The 27,843-nt window shown below is 36.8% G+C and overlaps 1 protein-coding gene across 9 annotated transcripts in view; it reads left to right on the top strand.

Moving 5' to 3' along the window:
• Window positions 1-27,843, top strand: part of zfh1 (Zn finger homeodomain 1) — a 432,332-nt gene that overhangs the window by 313,765 nt on the left and 90,724 nt on the right. For 6 of the 9 annotated variants that reach the window (XM_090413016.1, XM_090413021.1, XM_090413023.1 and 3 more), the window contains one exon: window positions 8,852-9,343. The exons of 2 other annotated variants lie outside the window; for them this stretch is intronic. In XM_090413016.1, the coding sequence (XP_090269142.1) occupies window positions 8,852-9,343 (492 nt within the window). The remainder of the gene's footprint in view (window positions 1-8,851; window positions 9,344-27,843) is intronic. One more of the 9 variants, XM_090413020.1, reaches the window with a different exon arrangement.

The raw sequence follows: 27,843 nt of genomic DNA, 5'->3' as shown, positions 1-27,843 counted from the left end.
TTAGTGCTTTGAGTTCTATTCAAGACCCGAAACTGATAAATTATTCCACTGACTGAAAGAATTACTTATTTTTATAGTAATAGAAGTATCAACCACTGAAGGAAGTTTATCCTCAATTTAGAATCGCAAGTAGTGTAAAAAAATAAATAAATAAATAAATAAAACCGTAGTGAATGCATTTACGTTTTCTGACCTGAATGAATTCTGTCTGCAATTGATACTTTCTCTTCCTTTGTACACCGGAAATAAATGGAAAACAGAAATGGAAATGCTTCCCTATTGTAGTGAAGTTGGATTATTTTGAAATACGTTCGAAGGAATGAGGGTTTTGAGACCAATATCTGTTAACTGCGTTTGTTTTCCTGGCTGATTTGTTTGCTTTACGAGAGGAAAAACCCGAGTTTATGGAAAGAGAAGCCCTTCCACCTCCGTATGAGACCGGGTAACTCACCTTCAACCGAAAAGTCTTCGTAAAAATTCTTTGTGTGTTAGATGGAATTCGAATCCGGTATAAAACTGAATCTTTTCTATTGCCAAAAAATCACTTTCAGAAGACCCAATATCTAAGTTCAATCTAGGTTCAACGACCGCCATCCCTTAAAAATTTTTAAGGATGTTGCCATCTTTAAAAATTTTAGTCGTATTTTTATTTATTTATTTATTTTATTATTATTTTTATTTTATAGCAGCGTTTAAAATTTGCATTTACCTTAGTTGCTTTGGCTAAACTTCCGACCAATCAACAATTGTAATTTTCGTACAGAATCTTTCCGAAATGGTCAACAAAATTACGATATTCTCATCAACCTTGTCACAAAAGTGCTGGAGTAATAAACACAGAATATTTAAAATAAGCTAAATGTTTAAAACAGTCGTACAATTTAGCTTTTAATACCTACACGAATCAAGACAGCAGTGAATACAAAATTCCATTTCCATCTAAATAATAATTGTTATTAACAAAAAAAAAAAAACATGAGTGTGCGAGACTGTTAATATAATTATGTATGTAATTCCATTTATGATAAAGAAACTCTTTTTTTCTAACGTTGTTGAACACAAAAAAAATGGAATATATATGCAGCAAATTAGTTGTTTGGGCAGTCATCTATTTAAGATAAACAGATTTCCAGACAGTTCTTAATGAGAAAGTCTTCATAAGTAAACTTACATGCGAAAACTAAGAAGACATTCTAATTACGTGTCGAGTCTGAAACAATATCTGAAGAAGGGAAAGAAAGAAAAAAAAAAATGAAAATCAGACTAAACACGCATTGATTTTGTATATGGTCTGCGCTTGCAATCGTTTACAGGAAGCATCAAGTAATGTGCGTCCGTTTCATAAATAGATAGACGGAATAAGAGCACGAATTAATAGTGAAAACTGTTCAACGGACATCTAATCTGCAGTTCGTGCAAATAACTAATGGCCCAATGTCTTAGTATACACAGTGTCTACATACGGCAAGAAAAATTGCAACAGATTCTGACTTTCAATCAATTTCATTGTCCACATACACAGATTTTGTTCTGAAGCTTAACTTTACAAATGTCGCTTGGCACGTTGCCATAGCGTATATCTAAAGTACGTAACAATAAAAGAGGGGTCGAATAGGCAAAGTTGTCTGGAAACCAGAAACTACAGTGTTTGAAAGATTAGCATTTATCAAAACCGTACGAACCTTTAGTGGTGTATATTAAATTATTTAGCTATCTATTGTTACTTATTACTAATCATCAGGAAACGATTCTTTTAAAATGGGCTCAATTCTTTATTTCCTACCCGCCGGCGTATTCTGCATTCTGGGGGCTTTCATAATAACACAATACAAACTCAGTTTGTCATTGGCTTTCACAACAGAGTCAAGGAACTACAATAACTTATCACGCTGTTGTATTGAAGTGCAGTTTTAACCTATACGTTGAAAGCGTTCCAAACAAACTATCACAAAAGAATAGAATCTCGAATCTTTAATTAATTAAGAGAGACTGCGACTTGAATTTAGCGTAAAAGGAGAAAAGTGGGGGGGGGGGGAGAGAAAGAAGAAAAAAAAACCCTCTGAACAACGAAGAAGTATCATCATTTCAAATGCACACCATAAAAGATTTAAATGGACGGTGGTATTGAATTTCGAAAAAGGATACACCTAATATCATATTCATTCTTTGAGGTCTTTTAAAACGGGACATTTAAAAGTAGAGAAACCCCGGCATTACCCTCCTGGCCGATATTAAAATATAGACAAAGACCTCCCGCAAACAAAAGCCATTAAGTCCAGCCCGTGTTCTTGACACAGAGGCGGGCAATTCGATGCAGGCCATGATTTATGAAACCCAGTATAAAAGTGGCTACCTGCTGGCTAAGAGAAAGGTTGCCAGGTCCGGCCCAGAATTCCCACACTAGCAAGCTACGTGCCGGGCTCCTTAATTTAATAAAAAGCCTTTCACCGTAAATGCGTTCCTCTGCCTGCGCGCAATTAATTGTTCGTAATTCGATTGGAGGGCCGCTTACTGCGCGTGGTCGTTTCATATCGGCTGTATGAAATATGGACACCCATTTCCCCTGGTGGCCTTTGCCCCTGTTTTGCTACTCCCCCCCCCCCTTCTCTCTCTCTCTCTCTCGAGTTCTTCCCCTCATTGGTCTCCCTCTCGTGGTGAGAGACAATCTCTGCATGGATGTGTTTCCTTTAGTAACTAGATTATACGTTAGTTCGGGACATTTGCGACCACCTCCTCTGTACGTTACGTGCTACTCCGATCGGCTGGCCAAGGTTTTGGTGGCTTTCTAACTCTGTGACTGATCACTGCATTGTACTTCCAAGTCATGTGACGGCTAAATTGCTGCTCGCGCCGCTAGTCCAACGAACGTGTCGCTATAGTATCGCCCAAGTGGAAAATGAAATGTGCTTCGAGTAATAGACAACCATCATAAAGTTTTTTTTTTTTTCGGTCCTTAATTTGGAAAGTGTTCTATGGCTTGTGTGTTTGGTTCGTTGTCTTTGTTTATCAGTTTGTAACATCGGTAGCATTTTGCAGAGACCACTTACACGAAAGGACAGAAGTTTCATGGAAAAAACCTGCCTAAGATTGGTATCTTTTGTGCTTTGTGTTCTTCGGGGATTTTATTTTATGACTATAAAGAATGAAGTAAAGCGGGAGACCTCCCTTTTAGCTATTTGAAGACCGATACGACATACGTCGTTTTTTTTTTGGTTTTTTTTTGAAAACGTAAAGATAAAGAAATGCTGTGTAATAAAAAAAATAAAATAAAAAAAACTATATTTGCCTGTTTCTTTAATTATTAATCAGCCGTGACTTTTGTAATAGCAAATGTTTTATTATTATTGTTGTTTTATGGTGAATAGTCATATCTCTGATACTAAAACATAACTGGTTGCAATACTAACAACTTTGTTCTTTTACTCCGCATAATTTAGAATAAAAGGCAGCTCTCCAAACGGAATTATATTTATTATTTTGTGGAAATTGCATCATATAATATAAACTGCGGTATACCATACAATGCATTCATAATTTATAATTCATCTTTTACGTTCACCATTTGTTATTCACGCTTAACCAACAATGAGCGAAGAATGCTTCTTAACAATGGATTAAATCAATTGTTTAAAAGCAGGCTAAATCCATCGCTTTCCACCATAGTATTAATTTATTATAGGTTTATAACCATTCGTGAGTGGGAGACAAAAAAAATCCATTTAAAAGAAATGCATATTTACGAACAGAAGTGATGCATAAAATAAGGATTAGGGGGTTATCCTTTTAAATTGTGTCAATGACCTCTTCCCTGACACTAATATTGGGGAAATGCAGGGCAGGGAATATCTGAAATGATGTCGTATTAAAATATCGAAATAAACGTTTGCTTAGAAAAATCTTAGATTTTTTTACTTGATTGAACACACCGCACAACATTTAAAAATTTTAAAATTTAAAATTAATTTAAAATCCTTGTTCTTATCGCCCAACTTCTGATTATAAAGATGCGGGTAAAGACTAGAAAATATAATAATAATTGAAGTCCAAAATTAGAGGAAAAAACTGATCATTTCAAGGATAATATTGTGTTTTTTTTTTTTTTTAATATTCTACGTAATCATGAAGGATGGTGAAATATGAAACTCAGCAATTGTAAGGATTACGCAATCACAATGACGTACATTAAATTTGTATTTCATAAGCCAATCAACATCGGATTTATAAACTGAGTTTTTAACAATGCTCAGTTATGAACACGAAAATGAGAAAACTGCACGTTTGGCTATTCTCGAGCGTACCATTTATTTCAATACATTGAAAACTTTATCCTCGTGCTACTGCCAATAGAGTGCGCGGTTTAAAATCCAACCACACATAGTTGAATATTGTGCAACATTGAATGGCAAGCATAAAGGTGTCAGACACACGTCTGAACATACAATAAAAATTCCTTACAATGTTTCATGTATTCATTTACCTTTGCACCGCCAACAACTTTTACAAAACGCAAACAAAAAAAAAAGAAAAAAAAACACTAGAAGTCGCTCTGTACTTTTCCGCTCTCTCCGACTTGTATATCCGCAGACAAACTACTTGTAGGTAACACAGGCGATGCGCTGTTAAACCGACAGCTGGTGTCGGCGTCAATTCCTGTCGGAATCATCTTTTGCCAGAGAGGCTCCAGCCTTTCTTGTGCAGCTGTTCTTTACGCACTGTCTGGTCCAACCAGCATAGCCACAACTGTACTGCCCGGATTTGGTTTGGAAATTTAGCGCCCGTTATTGTTTTTCCGCGTGTTCTGTTCAAGCATCATTTAGCACCAATATGGTAGGTTTGCTGTCCTGGGACCGTTACCTGCTCATCCCATCAGGTGCTACTAGCGCGCGGCGTGCGTCGCATTCTCTGTCTCTCCACTCTCCTTTCTGGATGACTTCTCAGCTCCATAAATGCATCTTCTGCAGCATATGCTTGCCGGGGCTGTTTTTAATTTCCCTGATTTCTGTTGTGATAGCCCGGATGAAATTACAAATCTTCCGCTGCCGTGCATAGGCAGTCGCCAGTCAACCGTCGCAACAAAGTTTCACATAGACGTTAAGCGGAGTTGATTAACTCTGTGTGTGTGTGTGTGTGTGTGTGCAAAAGTGTTTCTAGACACATCTTTCGATTCGTTCCCCGTTAGTGAATGATAAAAGTTTCCTCGGAGTAAAATGAAGACATCCAGGTGGCGTGTTGTGAATAAGTCAGTGAGCACTCTTCCTTATATTCTGCACAAGTAGATTAATGCGATCGGTTGGATTTTTTTTTTTTTTTTGGAAAGTTGCTTGATTACAAGCGTATCACAGGATACAGTTTCATTACATCAGTATAAAAGTGACGTAACTTCCTACTTAGATATAGTGAGAATACTTCACTGATTGAAAGTTAGTTCCCAGGTTGTAATACATCAGTGAGCCTTGGATCAGTTGCCCCGAGCATAGTTTGTATATTATTTGCATACTGTTTTAATATTAAAAGTTGAATATTGAACAATATTATAATTGTTCATTTTAACCATTTCTCGTTCCCATTCTGGCTACAAGTTTCCTTAGTTGCATAATATGTGAAAAGCCCATTCGTCTGTGTAAGAATTCTGTTTATAAAAACAGAATTCTTATAAATTATGTTTATAATGTTTTATAAACATACAAACTTACCAAATCACTTGGAAAGTTACTACGATAAAGAGCCAAGAGGCTATTTTTTTCCGGCGTCGTAAATTAAGTTAAGGGATAGTAAATCCCTCATTATTTTAAAGCCGGATACGAAACTCGGAGATCGAAATCTAAGAGTTTCATGCCGAAGAACTATCGGCGAGCCCCCAAGCGTAAGTCAACACCTGGATGGTACAACACTAGGGCAACTCGGAGCAAAGGTGGAGCGAGCTCCATCACTATCCTTAATATTTTCTCATAATGTAAAACGCAGCTTCTAGGAGAGGTATTACTGTTTTACATTATGAGGAGAGGTTACTACCCAGACCGGTTTCGACCTTTATTGAGGTCTCATTAGTGAGTAGGTAGACCTGGAATACCAAGGTTTAAGTGAACCGAACTTACATACACCCCTACTAACGAATTGTCAGACCGGTGTACCCATATATTATTACTACGAAAGGTCGAAACCGGTCTGGGTAGTAACCTCTCCTCATAATGTAAAACAGTAATACATCTCCTAAGAGCTGCGTTTTACATTATGAGAAAATATTAAGGCTAGTGATGGAGCTCGCTCCACCTTTGCTCCGAGTTGCCCTAGTGTTGACCACCCAGGTGTTGACTTACGCTTGGAAACTCTTACGCCGGATACGAAACTCGGAGATTTCGATCTCCGAGTTTCGTATCCGGCTTTAAAATAATGAGGGATTTATTATCTTCTTAACTTCACTTGGAAAGTATTTTTGTTTTAATGACGTGTCCATATTTATGAATTTAGATTTTCGTGGAGTTTTTGATGTTGCGTCAGTAGATGGGCGTAAGTCTCCTAGTGGAAGGCAGATAATAATAATAATAATAATAATAATAATAATGGATTCGTTGCAATTTCCGATCTATCGAAAACTGCATGCTTCAAAGAATAGCAAGTGTATATCCATACAACTGTTAAAGCTTGCTTTCGAAGAAGTCTCTTGGCTAGAAAGATGGATATGGATGAAAATATGCTGGCCATGACAGAATTTATTCATCACACCACACACACACAAACGCATCATTATCAGGAAGATATGCAGTTAAAATGATAAAAATGATACACCGGGATAAGCTTCTCCACCACCATGACAATGCTCCGCTCATTCTTTCTTTCTTGCTTGCAAGAATTATGACCGAAAATAGTATATGTTGGGCCATAAATTCTTGCGAGAAAAAAAGAAGGGAAGGACATTTGAGGAGAATTTCAGAGTTTAAAACAGGACTTTTGGATATAGTTTTAGCATTAGCGCTAACATTCGATTCTTGTGTCAAGTTGCAAGAGAACTACTTCGAAGAGAGAGAGAGAGCGAGAGAGAGAGAGGTTTGCATCTCGTTATCTTGGAAGAAAAAACAATATCAACTCCAAAAATTTAGATCGTACCTCGTATACTAGGAGGGCGTCACAAATTAAGGTTCTGTGTTATATTCATCCACCAAACAAGGAATTTAAGATCGAATCCGTTATTCCAGTCAGCAGATGATCCAACTATTTGTTTGGTGAAACGAATACTTGTTTGAAATGCTCGCTTAAATACTCATGAGATGAAAGAGATAAAAATCTTAAGCCTAAAGATTTAAAAATCTGTAAATCTTCAAGGTAATTTAAGAAAGACAATACGTCTTATTTTCACGAGGATATTATTCGCACTCACCATTGATACACGTTCTGTGTTGGCTTCTGTGGTTATTGGATCGCCGAGTAGCCGTCAGTGAGTGCCGAGGAGGATGTGCTTCGGATTAAATTTTGAATGTCCTTCAGATTTTCGAAGATACTCCGAAATCCACTGACTTATGCTTTTATACCAACGATTTTCATATTGACCAATTTCTTGTTTTTCTTCTTATTATTTCTTATCCATATGCGTGTTTCTTTGCAGACTGGACTGAGTTTGTTCGCCAGTTCAGTCTGTGTTCGAAAAACTAAAAAAACCTATCCTTCTAAATAAGCCTTAGTACCAGAAAGCCTTCATTAGAATGCTAAAAAGTCTTATGTGAAGCCACTCACTCAGTGGAGGTCTGAAGTGGATTGAAAGATCTACTCTAAAGTCCAAACATAGGCTTTTTTCCTTAGCACCCTCCCATTGCACTAAGCGTGATCCAGGCTTAAAACCCTTCATGAGTGTAAAGAAAAAAAAATTAATAAACGAATAGACTTCTTTAATTTCTTGAAATCTTCAAGAAATTAAAGAAGTCTATTCTTTAATTTCTTCTTCTTTATTCAGATACTTCTTTGATTCTTAACACGCCTCTTTCTTCATTGATTAGTAATTCCATTAGACATGGAAGTCATTTGAATCCATTTGAGTCTGGACCAAAATATTAATGTTTTATTTTGTTTTGGATTTATATGCTGGCCGAGTAGTTAGCGTATCCGCTCTCCAGCCAAAAGGCTGCGGGCTCGAATCCCGCCGTGGGCATGGATGCTTGTCTGTGGAAATACTAGTGGTGGTGGTCGGCGGTAGATGGCGTTGGTGCAGTTACGGTTAGTGGATTTGAGTGGTGGAGAATGGAGAGTTGTGGAGTGGGTACCCTCCCTTTTTGTTTGTCTGTATTCGAATCCCGTTTGGGATGTGAGTAGTACGCATCGGGGCTTTTTATTATCCCTAAAGCTGGTCTCATACGTAGATGACAGCATTATTCTCTCGAAAACTTAAATATTCTTTCTCTCATTCTTAAATCATTACCGGCCTTTATCCGTATAAGATTTCTTCTTAAAAGTTATTTAGATGTTTGTTTTTTATTATTTGAGTGTCATTTAATGAACCATATAACCACCCCATGAGCCGAGTGTAGCGCATCCTAATATGATGCCGATGTGACAAAATCAAAATCGAATTATTGATTTGAAGAAGGAACATTTCTAATCACCGACCACAGAAATTTTATTCTAAACTTTTTTTTTCTCCAGCCGATTCTAGAATTAGTCGATTCTTGATAGAGATCGAATCAACTCCGATTGTTTAAACCTGGCCACTCATAAAAATCGATTGTAGAAATTATACGAATATATATTAAAATTAAGAGCTGATATGCTGCTGGAATGCGTCGAATTGAAATATATTATTAGTTACCATCACTCTTTTATCATTAGCAACGAAAGAACTGTTTTTCTCCCTTTGAATTTTCAGTTAAACTGGAGAACATGCCAGAAGATACTGATTTGGATCCCTTGGGACCTGCGGATTCTTCTAGTCCTTCCCCTTCCACTTTCTCACGGCATAACTTGAAGGATACTCCTGAAAATACCGGACCGGAAGAGTCTACTAGCGAAATGGACAGACTTCCGGTAAGTGTCAAGAGAGAAATGCCCTCCCCTCCTGTATACAGTCCAACCGACGTCGGATCACAAAAGATAGGCCGAAGGGACCTTTTAGAAAACCAAGTGCCCCCAACTCTAGTTAATGGCCACGCCAGTTGTGCTCAGCTTGGAGATAAGAAAAGCGAAATGCCCCGGCAGATTCCGAATGGACTTATTGTTAGCCAGGAGGAAGAACAATCCAAAAGCGAAGAGGAAAAGATTCGCGAGTACCTCGAAAGGAGTGACACAGCGGTCATTTTCCCCGAGCCTGTAGACGGAGAATCCGAGGAAAAATCAAGAAAGTCTCCGGGAGTCGGTAACGGTGAGCATTTTTTATTTTTATTTGTTGTTGAATAAATATATCACGTCCTTTCTCATTTCAACGTCTTTGTATTTTAACCTGTTGTCAAGTTAGAAAGCTTTCGTTGCTAAGAAACGCGTGATTTCTTATTGATATGTTTGCTATCGCCAATCAGCTGCTGTTCAGCTATACTAATGCAACAATGCGAATGATATTAACAATCACACTTCATGTTCTATAACAATAATTGTTAATTTAGTGCACTTCGTCTGCTATCAATAAAGCTATTTTATTGTTTTCAGTGTTTTATCATGCACTTACTTAGAAAGATGGGGTTTGAGTGGTTCTAAATAATGAAAACAAACCAAGGAGAACCACGACAATATCCAAACTGAAACTTTTGGTTTTACTTACAGTGAGTATTATTCGACTTGTAATTTGTTGAGGAGTAGTTGACAAATCTTTGGTTTTGTAGTTTTAATTTCGAACATCTCCGTATTTACATCATTAGGTTTCTTTTACCACACAAATAATGAGAGATAATATCCAATGATCTTTGTACGCATTTCTATATCTTGATCCCAATTTACGTAAACCCACACTTTCACTGTGTAAGCCGAAATCCTATGGAATAGGTTGGTTAATCCAGGATGTGTCTGTAGATGTGTGCATTCACGGGGCCTGTTTTCCTGTTCTGAGGGACGAAAAACCCTCCACCTTCGTACGAGACCGGCTAACTCACCTTTAGTCGAAAGAGATGACCGGAATCGAACTCAGGTCTTTCCGACCAATGAACTTCGTCTATGCCGACTGAGCTACGGAGGCTCTTGCATTATGCTTATTAATTGGAGTAAGGTAATATTTTAATTACCAGAAGAAAATCATAAAATTCCACTCAACCGATCAAATCAACCGAATGATCTGTTACATTAGAGATAACTTTAGACGATACACTTACTTTAGTTTGGATACGATTAAAATTAAACGCGGATTGGCTATCTTCAAGCCACACGGCTAGAAGATAGCGATGGATTATTTCCTCCATTCTATTTTTTTTTTTATTCTCCCGAATATTTTTCATAATCGCTGTGTAAGCTACGCTATAAATACGTTGGTTAAGAACGTCGACTCCATTCTAAAATGAACATTTAACTACTGGCTATCGTCTTTAGCTCAAAAAATCAGAACAATCCAGAGTTTCTAAGGATTGAAGAGAGAGGGAGAGAAAGCGAGTGGCGATCAATGGTGTATGCCTTTTTATGTACCTCCTAGTAGCTAACAACTCCTTTGTCTATCTGAGAAAGCCGTGACGCTTCTGGTCACCAGTCTCTGCACGCTGTTCCCGCCATTATCGGCTGGCAGGTCAGAGATGTCCTGCTGAAGCATTTGAAGATGAATCATGGTTCCCTGTCCGACGAAGCAGTGGCGCGTGGTTTGGAACATGGCTTCCTATCGGAAGATTCGTTCGCTCCAGTGCTCCTAACGCCGAGTACAAAGTTGAAGGTAGTAGTCTCCCTCCGGGAGATGGCCTACTTGGAAAGCTGAATGGACAAGCCATCTATGCATTGTTGACGTAATCGCGCGCGCATTGAGGCACAAGTGAAACTCCTGCGGTTTTTGCTTACTTAAAATCTACAGCGACTTGACCTAAATATTCACAAAAGTTAAAAATCTTTAAGTCGGTAATTGCTGTCTGGCTGCATTTTGCCACTTTTTACATACGCAGTTTTTTTTTTTTTTTTCTCTCGCAGGAGTTTATCTAAAGACCATATAATGGCATGTTTCTTAAGTTAATGCAGCTTCTTCGCTAACGAATCTACCCCCAAGTAGTTTATGGTGAGCTGCAGAAGCAAATAAGCGCTAGAGATGGAGCTAATATATTTTTTTAGGCTCTTTTAGTTTTCAACATCTTTCTCGTAGAAGCACAACGAAATTTCAGGTCATCAATTAATCGCTTTTGGTTCCTAAAATATTTGCTGTGTTCTTCTCGGCGTACCTGAACTTCAAAATAACTGCTCGTAATCTTTATTAAGAACTAAGAAGCATCTCAAGAAAAATCGATATTTTCTTGGAAATGATGTCTAGAAGAGAGATAATTCCCGCATCTTTATTCCGAGAAGTGATAAGCTCTCTACTGGACTAATCGATACAATTTGTGCATGTCAACATGTGAATAGTGGAAAATCTGTAGAGAGAGCATCATAATTATGATCATCTTATTTCTTCCCACTTGACATCCGTTAAGCTTTTAGCTTTCCGGATAATCTCCTCATCTACCACAACTTCCGTCAAATTGGACTTCATTAGATCTTCCGTATTAGGAAACCTCTCATAAAAGCCGCTAAAAGAAGCCACCCACTCGTAATCTAAAGAATTTATAATTGACGACAATAAAAGACAATTCCCAGTCATCCATTTTCGGATTTAGGGCCACAAAATATCAACAAAACTACTTAATGATTGAAAATATTTCCTCAAATGTTGACATATTACAATCATAAAAGAAATAGATAAAGGCATCGATTAAAAAAATAAATAACTGGTTAGATAACAGAATAAAACTGATAATTTCATAAATAAAACTGACAAATTTTAAGTAAAATTTATTTGAAAAATATAAAAAATAGCATATCCGATACATAATAAAGTAAAAAATAAATAATTCATTGCTATATTTATTTACCTTTTATGTCTGTCATTTATACATGAGAATGTCGAATATCGCAAACGAACAATTCTTAGTTGCAAGAGAACGACGCAGCATTTACCCTTCGGTTGGAAAGACTTGGGTTTGAATCCCCCACCCCACCCCCCTAGGGATAAAGTTTTATAAGGGACTTTGAAATGAAGTGAGTTTACCGTTAGCATACGCAGGTAATAGAGTTTATCCCTCCGAAAACTTAGATTTCTCTCCACGAAACACACACACACACACACACACACACACACACACACACACACACACACACACACACACACACACACACACACACACACACACACACACACACACACACACACACACACGAGGAGAAAACAGAAAAATCAAGTTACATGTTCGTAAGCCATTAGGCCTAACAAGTTACTGGAAGTTCAGTCGAGGTTTTCTTAGTTTGTGTATATAATTTTTTATTTATTAAAATCCTACCAATTAAAACGCATCCAAACTTTGCAAGATCAGTTCATATAAACTTCCTCGCATGACAACCTTGACCGTGTCACTCGGGAACAGACAGTTTTATGATTTCGGTATGCATCGTGAGCAGCAAATCAGCGTTAAGATCTTCCATTCAACTCAACAGTAATCTGAAGTAAATTAAGTGTCAGTCGCTTGTCTTTTATAACAATGTAATGTTTAAATTGTAGTTATCAGGTATCATATTCGGTTAGGAATTTATGTGTGTCGTGTGATCTACTTGGGATATATCTGCTGTAGTTTCAGTGATGCATTGTTTTCTTGTCTTACAATACCCATAACAGTATGGTTCCGCAAAATAATGTTTGTTGATAAATATTCGAGAAATAGTCAATTTTCCCGGTAAAGTTCAGTAATGAGACGCCGAGATAATTTAAGATAGCACTTGGTGGATCATTATAAAGCGCCAATAATTTATACTCAGGTATCTCGAGCTCTTGAGGATCTCTGAGCAGCAGCAACGGCCACCGATAGCGGTGGCATCAAAAGATAATGAGGACGAAAGTGGCCGCTGTAATTGAAACTGCATTATTTATTAAATGATACCCTCGAGGCTCTCCTCGTATCCTATAGAAAGAGATTCCTGGGAATAGTAAAATAAAAATAAGTCGGTGCGTTGTTTGTATTTAGGTTACTTCGTACACTTAGTGGATAAGTGCTAATCGGGATTCGTATTTCTTTTAGAATTGAAGAAGTTATTTTGAAAATAACTTAAAAAAATAAATTTTACCAATGAACATTAATTGTCTTTCATATACAATAAAAAATAAACCAACCTTGTTTTTTTCTATACGGTTTATTTATTTATTTTAAAAAAATCGTGAATAATTTTTTTATCTATTTGGTTGAATAAAAGACTTATCTTTAGAGTATCTTAAAGATTTCTTTAAGAAACAAAAACCTCTTTGTGCGTTTTTCAACAATGGTAGGTTAGCCTCTTTCAAAAGAGAGGTATCATTGTCCTATCGGCATGTATGTCACTGAAAGGAAAACTAGAGTCGGTCTCTATTTTTTCATCGTTGTCTCTAAGGTCTTCATTAATTATAAGTATTAAGATCTCATCCACACCATAACGGATATGAATAACATATCCGAAGATTCAGGTATTTATATAAGACTTCAGCTTACCAAAAACTGTTAGGTAATCAGGTTTATCAACTTCTTAGTTATTTTATCATCTTACATTTCATTTCATTTTGAGATCGTTTGTTACTTCGAAGGCAGAGCTTTAAAGTGTAAAATATAACAATGATAATGGTCCAATATGGATTATTTGAATATAATAAAAATTTTATTTTGTTGTGTGATACGCTTGATGATTCGTTTAAATGGGAAGTGTCTAATATACCATTAAAATTCCAATAAACCCTTCTATAGATAGTATTTAAATTATCTTTGATTTGAAGATCAGAATGAGCATCTCTTATGTGTATATCGTGACGTCATTCTTATTTATTTCAATGTATTTGTTTCAGCTTTCACGACACGCGCGTATTAATAGATATCGCCTACCCAAGGCATGTAGTTGCTTTTAAAAGCAAAATTTCTGTGCGTCGATGAGAGTAGTGAAAATGTCATTATAATAAAGCATGTTTGCTACACGATTCATTCAAGTGAATAAGGGCATCATCTCCTTGGACAGTCCCTAAGTGAAAAGACATCGAGTGTTTGTAGAGAAATTAATATTTCGATTCGCTGCCGGTTCGTTGCGTGTTCTTCCCCGTGAGGCTTCAAATAATTTGTGACATCTTCAATTCGGATTGCACGCTTTTTTTGAGAGCTTTCAGTCTTCATTGCAATCAATTTTCTGCGGTATCTTTCCAACAACAGCGAAACTTGAGTTGAATAACTGCCAGTTTTTAATCGTTCACTTTTATTTATTGTCTTATTTCATTCTAAAGAATGCCTATCATGAAAAAGTATTATTAGTTATTTTAGTTTACACCTTTAGATTACACCTTTTAATATTCTTATACGTCATTAAAGTCACTCTTTACATATCATTCTAGTTAGAAAAAAAAAACCTGTTTGGGAACTTTTTTTTCCCCTCGATGTTTAAATCCATGCCGGTCTGTTAAGAGAAGCCCGTGATAAGAGGAATACCACTAAAATGTAGTGACGGTGTGTTTTTATACGAAACAGTTTCATTTCTGTTCCAGCTTCATCAATTCACGTCACCCAGCCACTGAGACAATTATGGAAATGTCTGCCCGCGTCCCTCGGGAGAAGACATTTGCGCTGTACTGATTGATTCTCTTTCTACAGCTCTTTTCCAGAGCAGGACCAACCCTGTAATGGACAGGTTTCTTTGGGTCCGATTTCTTACTGCAGCGAACTGCCTTTTCCTCCCTCCCCCCTCAGATATTTCCCCTTCCGTCGGTTGGAGCGGACAAAATGGGCCTACAAAGGACTTCTTTTGTGTTATCTTGTTTGACTACATGGAAACAGTTAGGTTTAGTCGCTGGAGGAGCTGAAGCAACCCTCCGAGTGAGGCAGAGGTATCATAGCAGGGCTTTTCATTCTCGGGCAAATGGCCTTACATTCCATTGAACAAATGACTTAATCCTCCCGTCGTGCCGTTGCCAGCCGACAGGCGCCATCCCAACAGACTTCTCTGTGCGTAGCGGTAGGCAGTAGCACAGCGGAGTTACATGATAGAGAGAAAGAGAGAGAGAGAGAGAGAGAGAGAGAGGTGGCCGGAGGATAATGGCAATGCCGTACAGCGTTTAAATATGTGTGCACCGCAGTGCACAAGATTTGTTTTATTTCTTAATCCAGACATCTTTCGTAAGTCAGTTTTAGCGATGACTGTTATGCTGCTCATGGGATACGCATTGGGAAATTCATTCCAGCCCACCAAACGGATCTGGCATAGTGGATTTTACTGTTTGCCGTTTACTTGTAAGCTACCAAGACATAAAGTCTGCACTGCTTCCAATGATCCGGATTCTCGTAACCAGCGCAGCATAGCTATCTATGGTTCATTAGTTGGAAAGACAGACTGAAATAATGTGTCTTCCTTTAATGATTTTTTTTATTTTTTTTTACTATGAATTTTGTTCTGTAGACCTTGCATACTGGGATCCGCTCTAGTTGAGGAAATGAAAAACTTTATTATTAAAAAAATATTTTATATGCTAGTCAAAAAATTTGAATTAGATACAATCATCATCTTGTTTTGCTCTAAGCGCCAAGTATGAAAACAAGGACAAGTTACGACTATCTTGTCCTTTCTTTCCTGAGCAGAAATCTCCATCTCTGTATAAGACGACTAATTCATTTCGTCTGAAAAGCTCTTCAATATTTTTCGCGTCCCATACGGGATTCGAGCTCAGGTATTTCCAATCAATGTTACATTTAAGACTTAAATGTAATTAATAATTCATAAACCAGTTTTACTATTTTTATATTTAAGTATCGCATTGTCCCAATTTTAGAAGTTGCAAAAAAGTCCATTTTAGGTAATCCTCGAACTTTTTTTTTTTTTGAAAGCTTTCTACAGAATACAAAAAGTCCCCTAAAGAGATTAAGCGACTAGGACTTCCCAGGATTAGAAAGAATTGTCCAGTACCTTAGATCAGAGAAACGTTACAGCGAAATTCCCAGTTTAGTCATAATTTTTGAAGGATGTTAGTACAGGATAATCCAATCAGCATGTTTTTTTTTTTTCCGAGCTAGTTGATGGGCATGTTTGAATAAGAGGCCCACCCCTCAGACAAGAACGAATCGCTGTTACTCACCGCGCATCCTGGAAAAGCCAAGGCGCTACTGAATCACACCACTCATAACTTTCATCCAGTTGAGAAAGAGGGTTTGGTCATTTCCATGTCCCAATCAATCGTGCCATCCTCTGTCAGAGGAAGCTTCTACGTCATCGGGAAGCTCGCCGTAAACTTGTGGCTGTCATCTTCCTGTTGGGACGACATTAACTCGCCGAACAGCGCCCGGGAATTTTTCACGGCCCAGCGGCGGCAGACAAAGTGTATCCTGTGCCTGATTAAAGACATCCATTTCTCTCCCCTGCCTCCAAGGGAGACGATTCTAATGGTCAAACAATGAATGACAATAAATTTCCTGTCCTCTTTCGGCGGTGATGGCGACTTGACGACCGTCATTCCATTAGCCCGCCGCTGCCGGTCCGAACCTCGAACAAAACGTTCTCTACCAATCACTGGCCAGCCCTGTCAACGCTTCTTTCCCCGAATGGAGGCACTTAGTGTTCCGAATGCATGATGGTTGGTCAGACTCAGCTACATTTTGTGTCTGTGTCATCGGGACAAGTAGAACGACCTCCTGTGGAGCTCTTTCATTCCCCTCTTTATTTTATACCTTTTCCGTTCCATTCCCTTCTCTTCCCCCCCACTTTTCCGATTACGGTGTTTCCCATTTGCCTTCACGCTAATATTTTTACAATAGTTTTGTCTCCTACCGAGTGTTCTTTTTTTTTTTTTTGTATTGATGCAGTGACTGCACATTTTGCTGCGTCCTCTTCACCGCGGTGTTTCCTAGCCGTGCAGGAAAGCGAGATATACAGGGGCTACTTGCTCTTTTCTCCTTAGCGTGCAATGCTCTTTACGCTTCCTTAGTATTAGTCATCAAACTGTTGACTCAAAATAGCTGCGAATTTTAGCTTGACGCCCAGGAGGGGTGAACATCACGCGCACCGTTGTCTAACTATCGCCTCACCTTTTTTTTTTTATCTTTACTGTAAAACACGACATCCAAAGCCGCAGTTGATGGGCAGCCTGCGGGAAAGGGAAGCTGGATTACGAACTGCTGTTTCATTCGACGTTCGTTGATACCTCAGGCGACATACCAGATCTCGAGTTCAAGTACGAGGTCAAGAAAAGGGTCGTCGTGATGGTGGTGATATTTGTAATGAGAACTTGTCAACCGCTAATGGGCATCCTGTCATGTTTCACAGGGGTTCATTAGCTTTCCTACGACTGTATTTTTATGACATTTCTTAATAACTCATACGGAAGAAAGGCACTTATTCGGGTGTTAATGCCCTCGTATATACCTGTAAGCTATGATAAAAAGAACTACTTAGTGTGCAAATGCGATAGGTTTATGTTAAAAACAGAGGCAGCTCTCGTGGATGGATGCCGGGCTAGGTGGATTCTGTTTCTTTTAAATAATGTGATAAAAAGCTTAATAAAGACCTCCGTAATAGATGCTCACTGTCAGCTCTAACTGATTGATAGCCTGAGAGTCATAGCCATCGAAAACTTTTAACAGTAGAAGTAAAAAAAAAAAGAAAAAAGAGAAACGTAATTTTGGTGCAGCCGTTTTATTTTTAAAAAATTCCACTGTTTGAAGCCACAATTCGTCACTTATATATTCTTAACGTGTTCAATATTTATTGTTTCACATGTAATATTACGTAATTATTACGTCACAGGTCCTATCCAGAAATACCTGTTATATGCAAAACATACTGCATCCATCTTATATCTACACAAAAAAAAGCGGTTTTGTGTTTGACAGGTTGAGATGGATGGGTAGCATCTTGAATACTACTTTTACCATATTTAAACGGTCTATCCATGTAATAAATTTTCTCTCTCTCTGAAATGATAAATATAAAGATTTACATTTTAAATATTTAAAATATAACATTTTAATATTTAAAAATCATAATATATATATATACAGATTTTTGTAGCAATTAGTTATTAGTAACTCTAAGAAATATCAGTTCACATTAGTTTCCTCTCGCGATATTTTCCACGGACTTAATTTGTGCCTTCTCTTTAATTCCAGACTTAACTGATTTGAGGAGCTCATCTAACACTGCTCTGAATTTAACTTCGGGTTTAGAAGATAACCTATTCTTCTTAATCTGAAGTTCCGAAAAATTTGCTTTATATCGAAGACCGTGATTATCCAAAAGATTTGTAAATAGTCTTTTTTCTTCTCGTAACTTTCAAGTACTACTTTTAGATATTACAAATAATAGTTGTATGTTGCCATAACTATCATAGTGATAAGATAGTTGTAGTTATTGTTGTGATCAGTGATCGATTGTTAAAAATAGTTGTAGGAATATAGAAAACGAAAACACACGTTTAGATGGGAGGTAAAAGTTCCCTCTACAAAATTAAGTACGAGACAGCAATCCAATCCTTTCTGTTCATATATAGGATTGCCACGCTATATTTATGATACTCTTCGGCCAATGCTGTGATTACGTTTTATTATCTGTACAGTATGTTGACACAGTGATAAGATATTTGGTAGTCGTTGGTTTAGGTCTACGATATTTCCAGAACTATTTCATACGACTATATGATTCTCCTGAACGATGTTATTTCCATCTTATATATACTTAACAATTTAAAGATTGCAAATGTCTTGATGGACCTTGATGAAAATATTAAGTAGTTCTATAATAATTGATATCCAATCAATTTCTTCAAATGGTATTCTATAATCTTGCTAATTTCAGAGCTACTAAAACTCAGTCTTAGCTCATTCCTTGCACAAATGCATCCAGTCTTACTTATCACACCACCCGACTCTCTGAACAAGACGAGATTTCTCTTACTTCAGTATCTTTTGGCATAAATATGTTACCAATGTCGTCTCCTCAGCATCCAAAAAATTAGGTTTTCTCCTTGGCTCAAGGAGAAAATGCATTTTCTACAAATCTTTTCACTGTCACTATCTATTCATCAGAAACTGACGTAGGTCATTCTCGGTCATTCAGTAAATCTGTTAAAGCTCCGGGTTTTAACTCCAAACTTGCAGAACAATATTTCTTCCTTCCAGGTGCAGTCCACCCACATCCTAGTGCTAATGTACTATAAGTTTACAACCTTTTGTGTGTGTGGGGAGGGGACATTCGCATAAAAATTGGTCATGTTTGGAATAATGACTTAACTAGACTCGGGGATCATGAACCCCTAAGGAGTTCCTGAAATGTTTCTGGAGATTCTTGGAGAAACAATTCGACCATAGGATGAACTTCTTGTGACTTTTTCATTTTACTTTTAGGTTTACCTATTCACAAGATAAAGTGAATTTATCCTGTTGAAAATATGGAACAAATATGGATTGCACTGCTTTATATATTTAACTTTTTTATATTTGAATATTATTTTTTCTTTTTTGTTATTTTTATCAGAATAAAGGAGAAATCCTAGAAAAACTGTTAGTTTAAAAGGACTGTCAAATTTTTGCTTTTGACAACGGAAGCGTTGCAAGTAATCACAACGAGAGAAAACGAACGTTGTATCCACTCTAGTGGAAAAGTTTTTTTTTTCAAAAAAATTATTCCGTTCTTTTTATAATGCTTTCTGCCACAATAGATTTAATAAGTATTATGTTTTTCTAGGTTTAGTTCTAATGGAAAGAATTAGAGCGTATTGAATATTATACTATAAAAGACTGTCCGAGGAATTTATGATAGCTGTAAGCACACACTCTTCTATCTTAGTATTCATAAAATGAAGGTTTTTCAGTTACAGTAAAACAGCTATCTTGATTATTCATTGAGTCTCTGTTTAAAATATCCCCATTTCCAGTCTAGAAGCTTAAAATATTTTTTCAAGAAAAAAGCCGCTAGTGTACAAGAGATAAATGGAGGGGGGGGGTGAGCATCCCTCCAAAACCAAACGACAAACATGCATTATTATTTTTCTGTGCAGTGAAAACTATATTTTGGTCATAATTCACGGGGGGGGCTTTCTTCCTTTTCCCCGCTTTGTCTATCAAGTATCATATGTAGAACAACGGAAAGCCTATCAACTACAGTGCGAACATTTAAGAAGAAACTTCCTTCTTAACTTCCAATAAATCATAGAGAAAAGGAAATTAACAAAGTCGTTTTAAATATCATTACATGATTCATGTTTATTGTCAGACATTCTCTCTGTCTTTCTTTCTTTCTTTCTCGGTGTCTTTTATCTTACGACTAAAATATTAACTAATTTCCAAGAGGGCAGACATTTCGTGTTTTTTTTTTTAAAGAACAATTAAACCTTTTCTTCATTCAGTATAGAGTATTGCATATAAATGATAACTAGTAAATGTCTTGACAGCTTTTTTTTCCCTTCTTTCTACTCATTTCCTGTAGATTTTTAAAAGAATCAGTCGTTACCGAAAATAAAAAAAAGGAGTAAATAAAACCATGGCTATCTACTAAAGAAGTTGACATGTACGTCTGTTGAGATAAACTTTTTATAAATAGCATAATCTGCTAAACCATTATCCCTATAAAACATTGATTTTAATGCATCTACTCTTCAGCTAAAACTAATGAATTTTTTTTAAGTCTCTCTCTCTCTCTCTCTCTCTCTCTCTCTCTCTCTCTGACACACACGCACGTACACACACACAAACTCGCGCGCGCGCGCGCACTATTAATGGAAAGCGAAGAAGAGTAGCAGCACTGTACCGGTTGGCAGCAAAGGGATGCGATAAATCTGTTCTCCCCTCATCACGAAGTTATTTAGTCGGTTGAGACTAATATATAACGTGGAAAGAACAATAGAGCTTCCCTTCAGGAATAAAAGTAATTAAGCCGGATGAATCATTAGTAGAAATTAAAACCATTGACGGAGATGTAACTGATACTTGAGTCTGATAACAGAGCAGTTTGGGCCTTTGATAACAAAACAATATTGGAGTTATCTTCACATGAAGAATAGAATGTCCGTTAATGGCTTCCTCCGTAATTGAAAAGCAATACTCGGCTTTATTCATTCCTCCTGCAAGAGGGTAGGTGTCACCGCTCGGAGCACGGGCAGCCATTGAAGCCTCGGAGCTCCCCACTTAGCGGCAGAGCAGAGCGGAGAAGTGAACGGTGGTGAGCCCGTTGTTTACATAGATGAAGCTAATTAAGAAATACACGCCACGCTGCCTTTAGCGTGAGCGAGGAGAGTAAAGATGCACAGAGCTGAATCACTTGTTTGTACATGTTAATGATCAGCCCATTAGTGTCATTTCTTTAACGTCTTAAACTTGCAGATATGCGGTTTTTGAGCGATAACAGACGGCAGCACACTGATGAGTTGCGTGAAATTGTACACATGAGTATTGTTGTCGGTTCTCTGTTTGCCTTTGGCTCCTAATGGCATTAGTCCACAATGAAGGCCATTTTCTGCATTGATTAACATGCATTTACACTACAGTCCTTGCTGAGAAGCTCGTTTAATAAACTTGATTTTATTCATTTTACGTGATGCAGCGTGATTCATCAAGTACGCAGTTTAGCGGATGCAAGAAGCTGATGAAAAACAAACACTGTTGGATATTCCGTAATGTTGAAATTCGGCCAATAATAGATGAGCCCAAATAAGAACTAAATGACTGCACACAAGTGGAGACTACTGTGAACGCAACATAAAAAAATCTTTACGTTTCTTCTATTTTTTTTTTATCTTATAAAAATCTTCTGCAATATTTTGACTACATTCACTGTAGCATCTTTTCTCCACTGTTTTTATATTTTTAATTATTTCTTTTCCTAAACAGGAATTTTATTATTTAAACTGTCTCGTAACAAAATGAAAAGATAAATTTAGAGGAATAAAAATTTCTGTGACATCTTGGGAGTAATTATCGCTTTTGACATTTTCTTTGTGAGTTTTGTTAGATTAACTTATCCATAATTAACTTCTTCTGTGAATAACTTTTGTTGTTTTTTTTCTCTTGACAGAAAAAAAAAACATTTTTCTCAGTAGGTAGTTTTCTTAAAAATACTTTAGTGATTCATGGGTTTTATTCTTTTAGCTGCAGCTTTAATGACCGCTTGGCTCCAGAAATAAAGGATGATGTGGCTAATCTCAAACACATCAAGTGATATTCCGATTCGCGATTTCACGCGAACTCAGCAATGAGTCATCATGTTCCTGGACATTGTCTTTCTAAGAAACGGTGCTATTAGGTACCTTACAGGTAACTGATGGCCAGCTTTCTCTTTCGAATCGCATACATTAAGACGTACTGGGAAATGTCGTTACCTTAATTGAGTTGTATTCGCTATCTGCTAATGTACGAAACAAGTAATAGCATTTGCTTTAATGAACTTTGGAGTGACGTCATTTCCCGTGCAGCTATTTTCCTAGACACTGCGCCAGAATTTTTAAATTTAGAAAAAAAATTAACTATTCATTTAACCTTGGAATAGCATTCATATGCTGGTTATCATTCCAAAGCATTTATTTTTTTTGCTTCTACTTTAGCTTGAAAAACTCCGATCTAGATCCATCTCCTAAAACCTACCAAAAGCAGTGACATGAATTGTTCCACTTTCACGGCATGAGACAGTTGTTGACTTGATGGATCGAAGCATTCTTTTACCAGTACATCGCTAAACTTCGGGAAACATCCATAACGAGTTAAATGATACTAACGTTGCATTCTTAGGGGATGTAATAAGAATTAACTGAGCACAAATGACGTCCGGATCCTCTTTCTATTTGTGTTCAAGCGATATCCAAACTTTGGGCAGTTAAATTTGCACAGCCATTCTGTTTGCTATCTTTGTGTGTGTGTGTGTGTGTGTGTGTGTGTGTGTGTGTGTGTGTGTGTGTGTGTGTGTGTGTGTGAGAGAGAGAGAAAGAGAGAGACGGATAACTTCTGTACTTCAATATTCCATCTCTGTTGAAAAGAATATTTCTTGATTCGATTTTCATATTATCAACTTTAACACTTTCAATTGCCAAGCTGAAAATTGGAATTTCGTGTGGTGGCCAAATTTTTTTAATTTTTTTATTTAGTTAGCGACGTCCACGCGATAACGCGTGATCGGCCGTTTGGTGAGAACTCTCATCGCGCGATATCGCATGATTGGCAATGAACGTGTTAAAGAAGGATTAAGCACTTAAGGATTACTACCATTGCTAAGAATATTTCCTAAATTATGCATTTTCTCAATTGTACACACATCCAAGTCTTTTCCTATGTTAAAGTCGCTAGGAGTTGAACCAATATCCTAGCGACAAATGAAGTTTTTTTTTTTTGTTTGTTTGTTTGTTTTATAGAGTCGTTCGTATTTTAAATATTTCTTTTCCGGTTAAAAACTAAATCCTTTATGAAAGATAAACCGACGACATTTTATTTTCAAGTAAGAACACCATTTCAATACTTCCATCTACGAATGACTTTCTGGAAACATCAAAATCGTATTCTATTTCTTTCCTTTGTTTTTAAAAGCTGCTGCATTGGTAGTTGCTATGGCTTCTCTCATCGTGGCTTCAAATTGTTGGAAAATGGAAGGAGGGCGAAAGTCAGTTTCTGACGTAAGCTCACAAAAAATAATAAACAAAATAAAATAAATAAATAAATTCAGTTGGGTAAGATCAGAGAATCTTGCTAGTGATAGAAGGAAACCTCAATAAATTCTCCAAGAAAAGCGAGAATGAGGAATAGGCAAGCCTAGTTGGCATTCAGCAAGTGATAGTGGTTTATATACATTATAAATTTAAAAAAAAATTTTTTTGAGACTATTTTGTATATTTCATTTTATTAAACAAAGGCGGGGGTAGGATGATTTCAAAATTTTGTAGATGACGGACAAATGTGTTGTCCTTAATTTATTTCGCCTCAAATATCGGGTCATGATTCTTAAGAACGTGGTACCGCTGTTTTTCACTTCATACACTGGATTTCTACAAACTGTATTTTAAGATGGTATTTAATTCTTTTAAATGAGTTAACAGTATTCGCGAAATAAAAATAAAAATCGAATACATAATGTTGAAACATACTGTACAACACTAGCTTTGATGAAAACACTATACAAGGGGAGGGTGAATGTGGTCAAAAAGGATATGGAATATAGTCTTAGCTAATTATGCAAATAACAATAACATTAAAAGGTTACTACAAAAATTATTTGTATTTCCCAAAGGGAAAAAACTGACAGTATTGTTTATAAACCACAAGATCATATATTTATGCCTATGACTGATAAACATAATTTTCCATAGAAAAGTTAAATTTTTAAGTGAATAACTACTGATTATGGAGAATTAGAAAAAAAAAATTGTACAGAAGCTCCTTATGAAGGAGTCTTAGGACAAAATGTTTGCTTATTAAATGGAATTACACCCTGTGGCTATTGTGTTTAAGAACTTTAGACTTGAACTTTTAAATCTGTCGCTACTGCTTCCTGAAGATGTCGAAACCATTCGGCAGAAATGTTAGCCTTTAAAGATAATAAAAAAAGAGATGTTTGATAGAGAATCAGAGCACTAATATGCATTGATGTATCTTAATGTTCGTTCTCTGTTACCCAGAACCCTTCAATAGAATTCAGGCCACTGAAAGAGAAACTACTTCTTGTTCTTTCCTGATGAAAGGTTTCATTCGAACAGGCAACCTGTCTCAAGTGACTCGTTTCAGTATTCTTCCTTTGCTCTGAAACGTTAATAGCGTCCGCAAATCCTGCACTGGAAACTAAACATGGCACCTTTTAAAGCCACTTCAGGCCTCCAATAAGCGGAGAGGTAGTCTTCCACATAAAGACAACCAGAAAAATTCATGCCCACGGCGGGATTCGAACCCGCAGCCTGTTAGTTGGAGAGTCGATTCGCTAACCACTCGGCCAGCGAAAGCGAAGACAAAACCACTGCGCAAAACCTCTAATACTAACATGATACGAGTAGCTGCGCTTCTGTACTCACAATCATATCTCTTTCAAAACATGTTAAATTGTAATCTTTGTCCATTCTTCAGTCGAAAAATATATTAAAAGTGTACACTTAGCTGGCATTACTTCTTTCAACGTTTCATACATAATGATAACAACCTTTATACATTGTGTTCTTAACGAAGCAACCGTTGAATGCATTATATGACGATTGACAATTAAGTGAAAGTTATTCGACAAACAATTTCAAAAGCAGCAAATAAAGAATCTGTTGTCAGTTACCCAACAGTGTTATTTGTGGGACTGTCGGTGAAATAAATGGAAATGATAATTAATTGAACAATTACACACAACCACCATTCTGAAGGTTTAAAATTCAGTTGATGTCAGGAAACATTCTTTAATTGACTTAACAGAACAGAAGAAATGCTTTAAAAGCAATTAATTTAATAATTATGTAATTAAAAGACAAGTATATGACTTATGAAAAAATCCAGGTATAAGAACGTATTAATAATACATACATTATGCTTTGATATCCTGTGAATGGACAGAGAAATAGAACATAGCTCTTATACCTTGATTGTATCATAAAAAGAGATCAAGTTACTATAGATAGGAACTACTAAGCTTGTAGTTCTAATTGCTGTCACTATTTTCCGCATTGACCTAAATATGACTAAGTATAAAATCCGCGCGTCTTTTGTTTAAAATAAGTCGCCTGTAATTGCTAATTACAGTGGTAAATTTCTAAAACATTTGCCTCCAGTTTGTGACACAAGTGACAGACTAATGAATCGCGACATTGCATATATATTTATTATTAGTGGTAGTATTGCCGAAATCAAGAATGCAGAGACAAATCGAACCTCTTCAACCCGTACAAAGTAAATGCGTGCTGAAAGCTACTAGCCCATAAATCATGCACACACCATTTCTAAAATACCGGACTGTCAGAGGTTAAGTTCTCACCGATAATTACAGTGGTTGAAGACAAAATTTATTCGGACTTGTGCATGACACATCTTTCAAATGTCACGCATATGTTAAGCTCCCATTGGAGAGAATTGAATATATTTAAACTTTTCTCTCCTTAATAAGTTACATCTGAAAGACAAATTGATGCCATTTGTATGAAGAGCCTAAAATACAATAAATGAAATTGATGCTGACATCGGTGGTTGTGATGTTATAAGTCGTCCGCAACTCACTTTTCTCATTGATCTAATGCGCTTCTAAATGCAGAGCGATTCTGAAAGTTTTGGTTGCGCCACTCAGCGGAGAAAAAAACAAACAGCTAAACAATTGCTTTAACATCCGCACGCTTACGAAACATTTTAAAAGCGAGATAGTGAATAATTTTAAGTTTTTAATTGTGAAGCAGTTTAAAAAATAATCATTTCTTTTCATGGCTTTAAATAATTGTTAAATGGCTTAATTCTGTAGTTGAAAAACATGTCACGAGCTTCTAGAATAACATGGAAGAACCCCCTTTTTTGCTGACCAATTAATAAACAGCAGACCGTATGCAAATTAATTTAATTAAAAAAGAAACAAGAAAGAATAAAAATGAAAAAAGAATACTTGATGTATTAGGGGGTTGTTTAGAAATATACAATGCTATAAAATATTGCATTCATACGAAAAGCAAAAACAGCATTTCATAGGATCATCTTTTTCGTTTTTTAAACAGAAAATCGCCCAAAAGAATATTCTTTAAAATATAAGAATAGAAACTAACCAAAGATCTCCAGTGCTACGCACGTCTATAGATTTTTTTTTTCTCTCTTAGAAACCAAGACGGTTCTTTGTTTTCTCTTTTGTGAACGCAAGTTTCTTGTCTTTGTAACGAAGAATTAGCACTAATGGCGATTTTATTGCCTTCAACTCCCAGTTAAATAATCAGCTGTTGTGAATGCTGCCGTGGGAAAAAGTCGCAAGTGAACTAACGGAGCATGACTGGCTTGTACTCTTGGCCTTTCTTTGTGTTTATGGTGTAGCACCAGTAAATTAGTGGAAAAAATTAGCTAAGTGGTAAAAAGGCACGGTAATTCAACTATGATGATGTGCTGTGAAAAATGTTTTTTCGTCACTCGATGTTTACACTGCCTTATCAAAAATATTAGGAGCAAAATTATTTTGATTTTAAAGCACGATTTCGTTTTCTTCAGATAATGTTGGTTCATTTTTGTGCGAAGGCCTTCACCAATAGTGTTGACATTCCGTTTTTTTAAGCCGTAGAATTTGATTTTACCCGCCCCCTCCTTTTTTATATCAACCGATTTGTCATGACTAGATAACAAAGAGGATTCGATGGAGTTATATTGGATCCACAAGATTAGTCAGCCTTCTTAATTTTATCTTGTTTTTATAAGGTACTTTTCGTCATTCTGCTTTTCTCTCTATTACTGCCACTGTTCGTTTTACTCTTCTGCAATTGCATCGAAGAGTTGGGGAGACAAATTGCTGTAATGTACACAGAGTAATACGTCAACAGTATGTGTGTGTGCGTGTGCGAGAGAGAACGAGACTCATGAGTTGCGACGTAGTTAGGCTGCGGTGTCACCTGGGGCCAGGAAATGGCAAGTACACACTATGATACACCTTGACAGTGTCTCCGGGCGGTAACAAATCAATAGCGACATCACATAGCCAGGTGGGACGTCGATCTTAACGATGCTCTCTTCTCCCCAGAGCATCCCCGTACCCACCTGGCATCCGAAA

This window comes from Typopeltis vanoorti, chromosome 23, assembly GCF_054136105.1.
Source record: "Typopeltis vanoorti isolate ZY-2024b chromosome 23, IOZ_Tvanoo_1.0, whole genome shotgun sequence".
Lineage (NCBI taxonomy): Eukaryota > Metazoa > Arthropoda > Arachnida > Uropygi > Thelyphonidae > Typopeltis > Typopeltis vanoorti.
The sequence above is the reverse complement of the archived record's forward strand: the minus strand, read 5'-3'. Positions and strand labels throughout refer to the sequence as shown.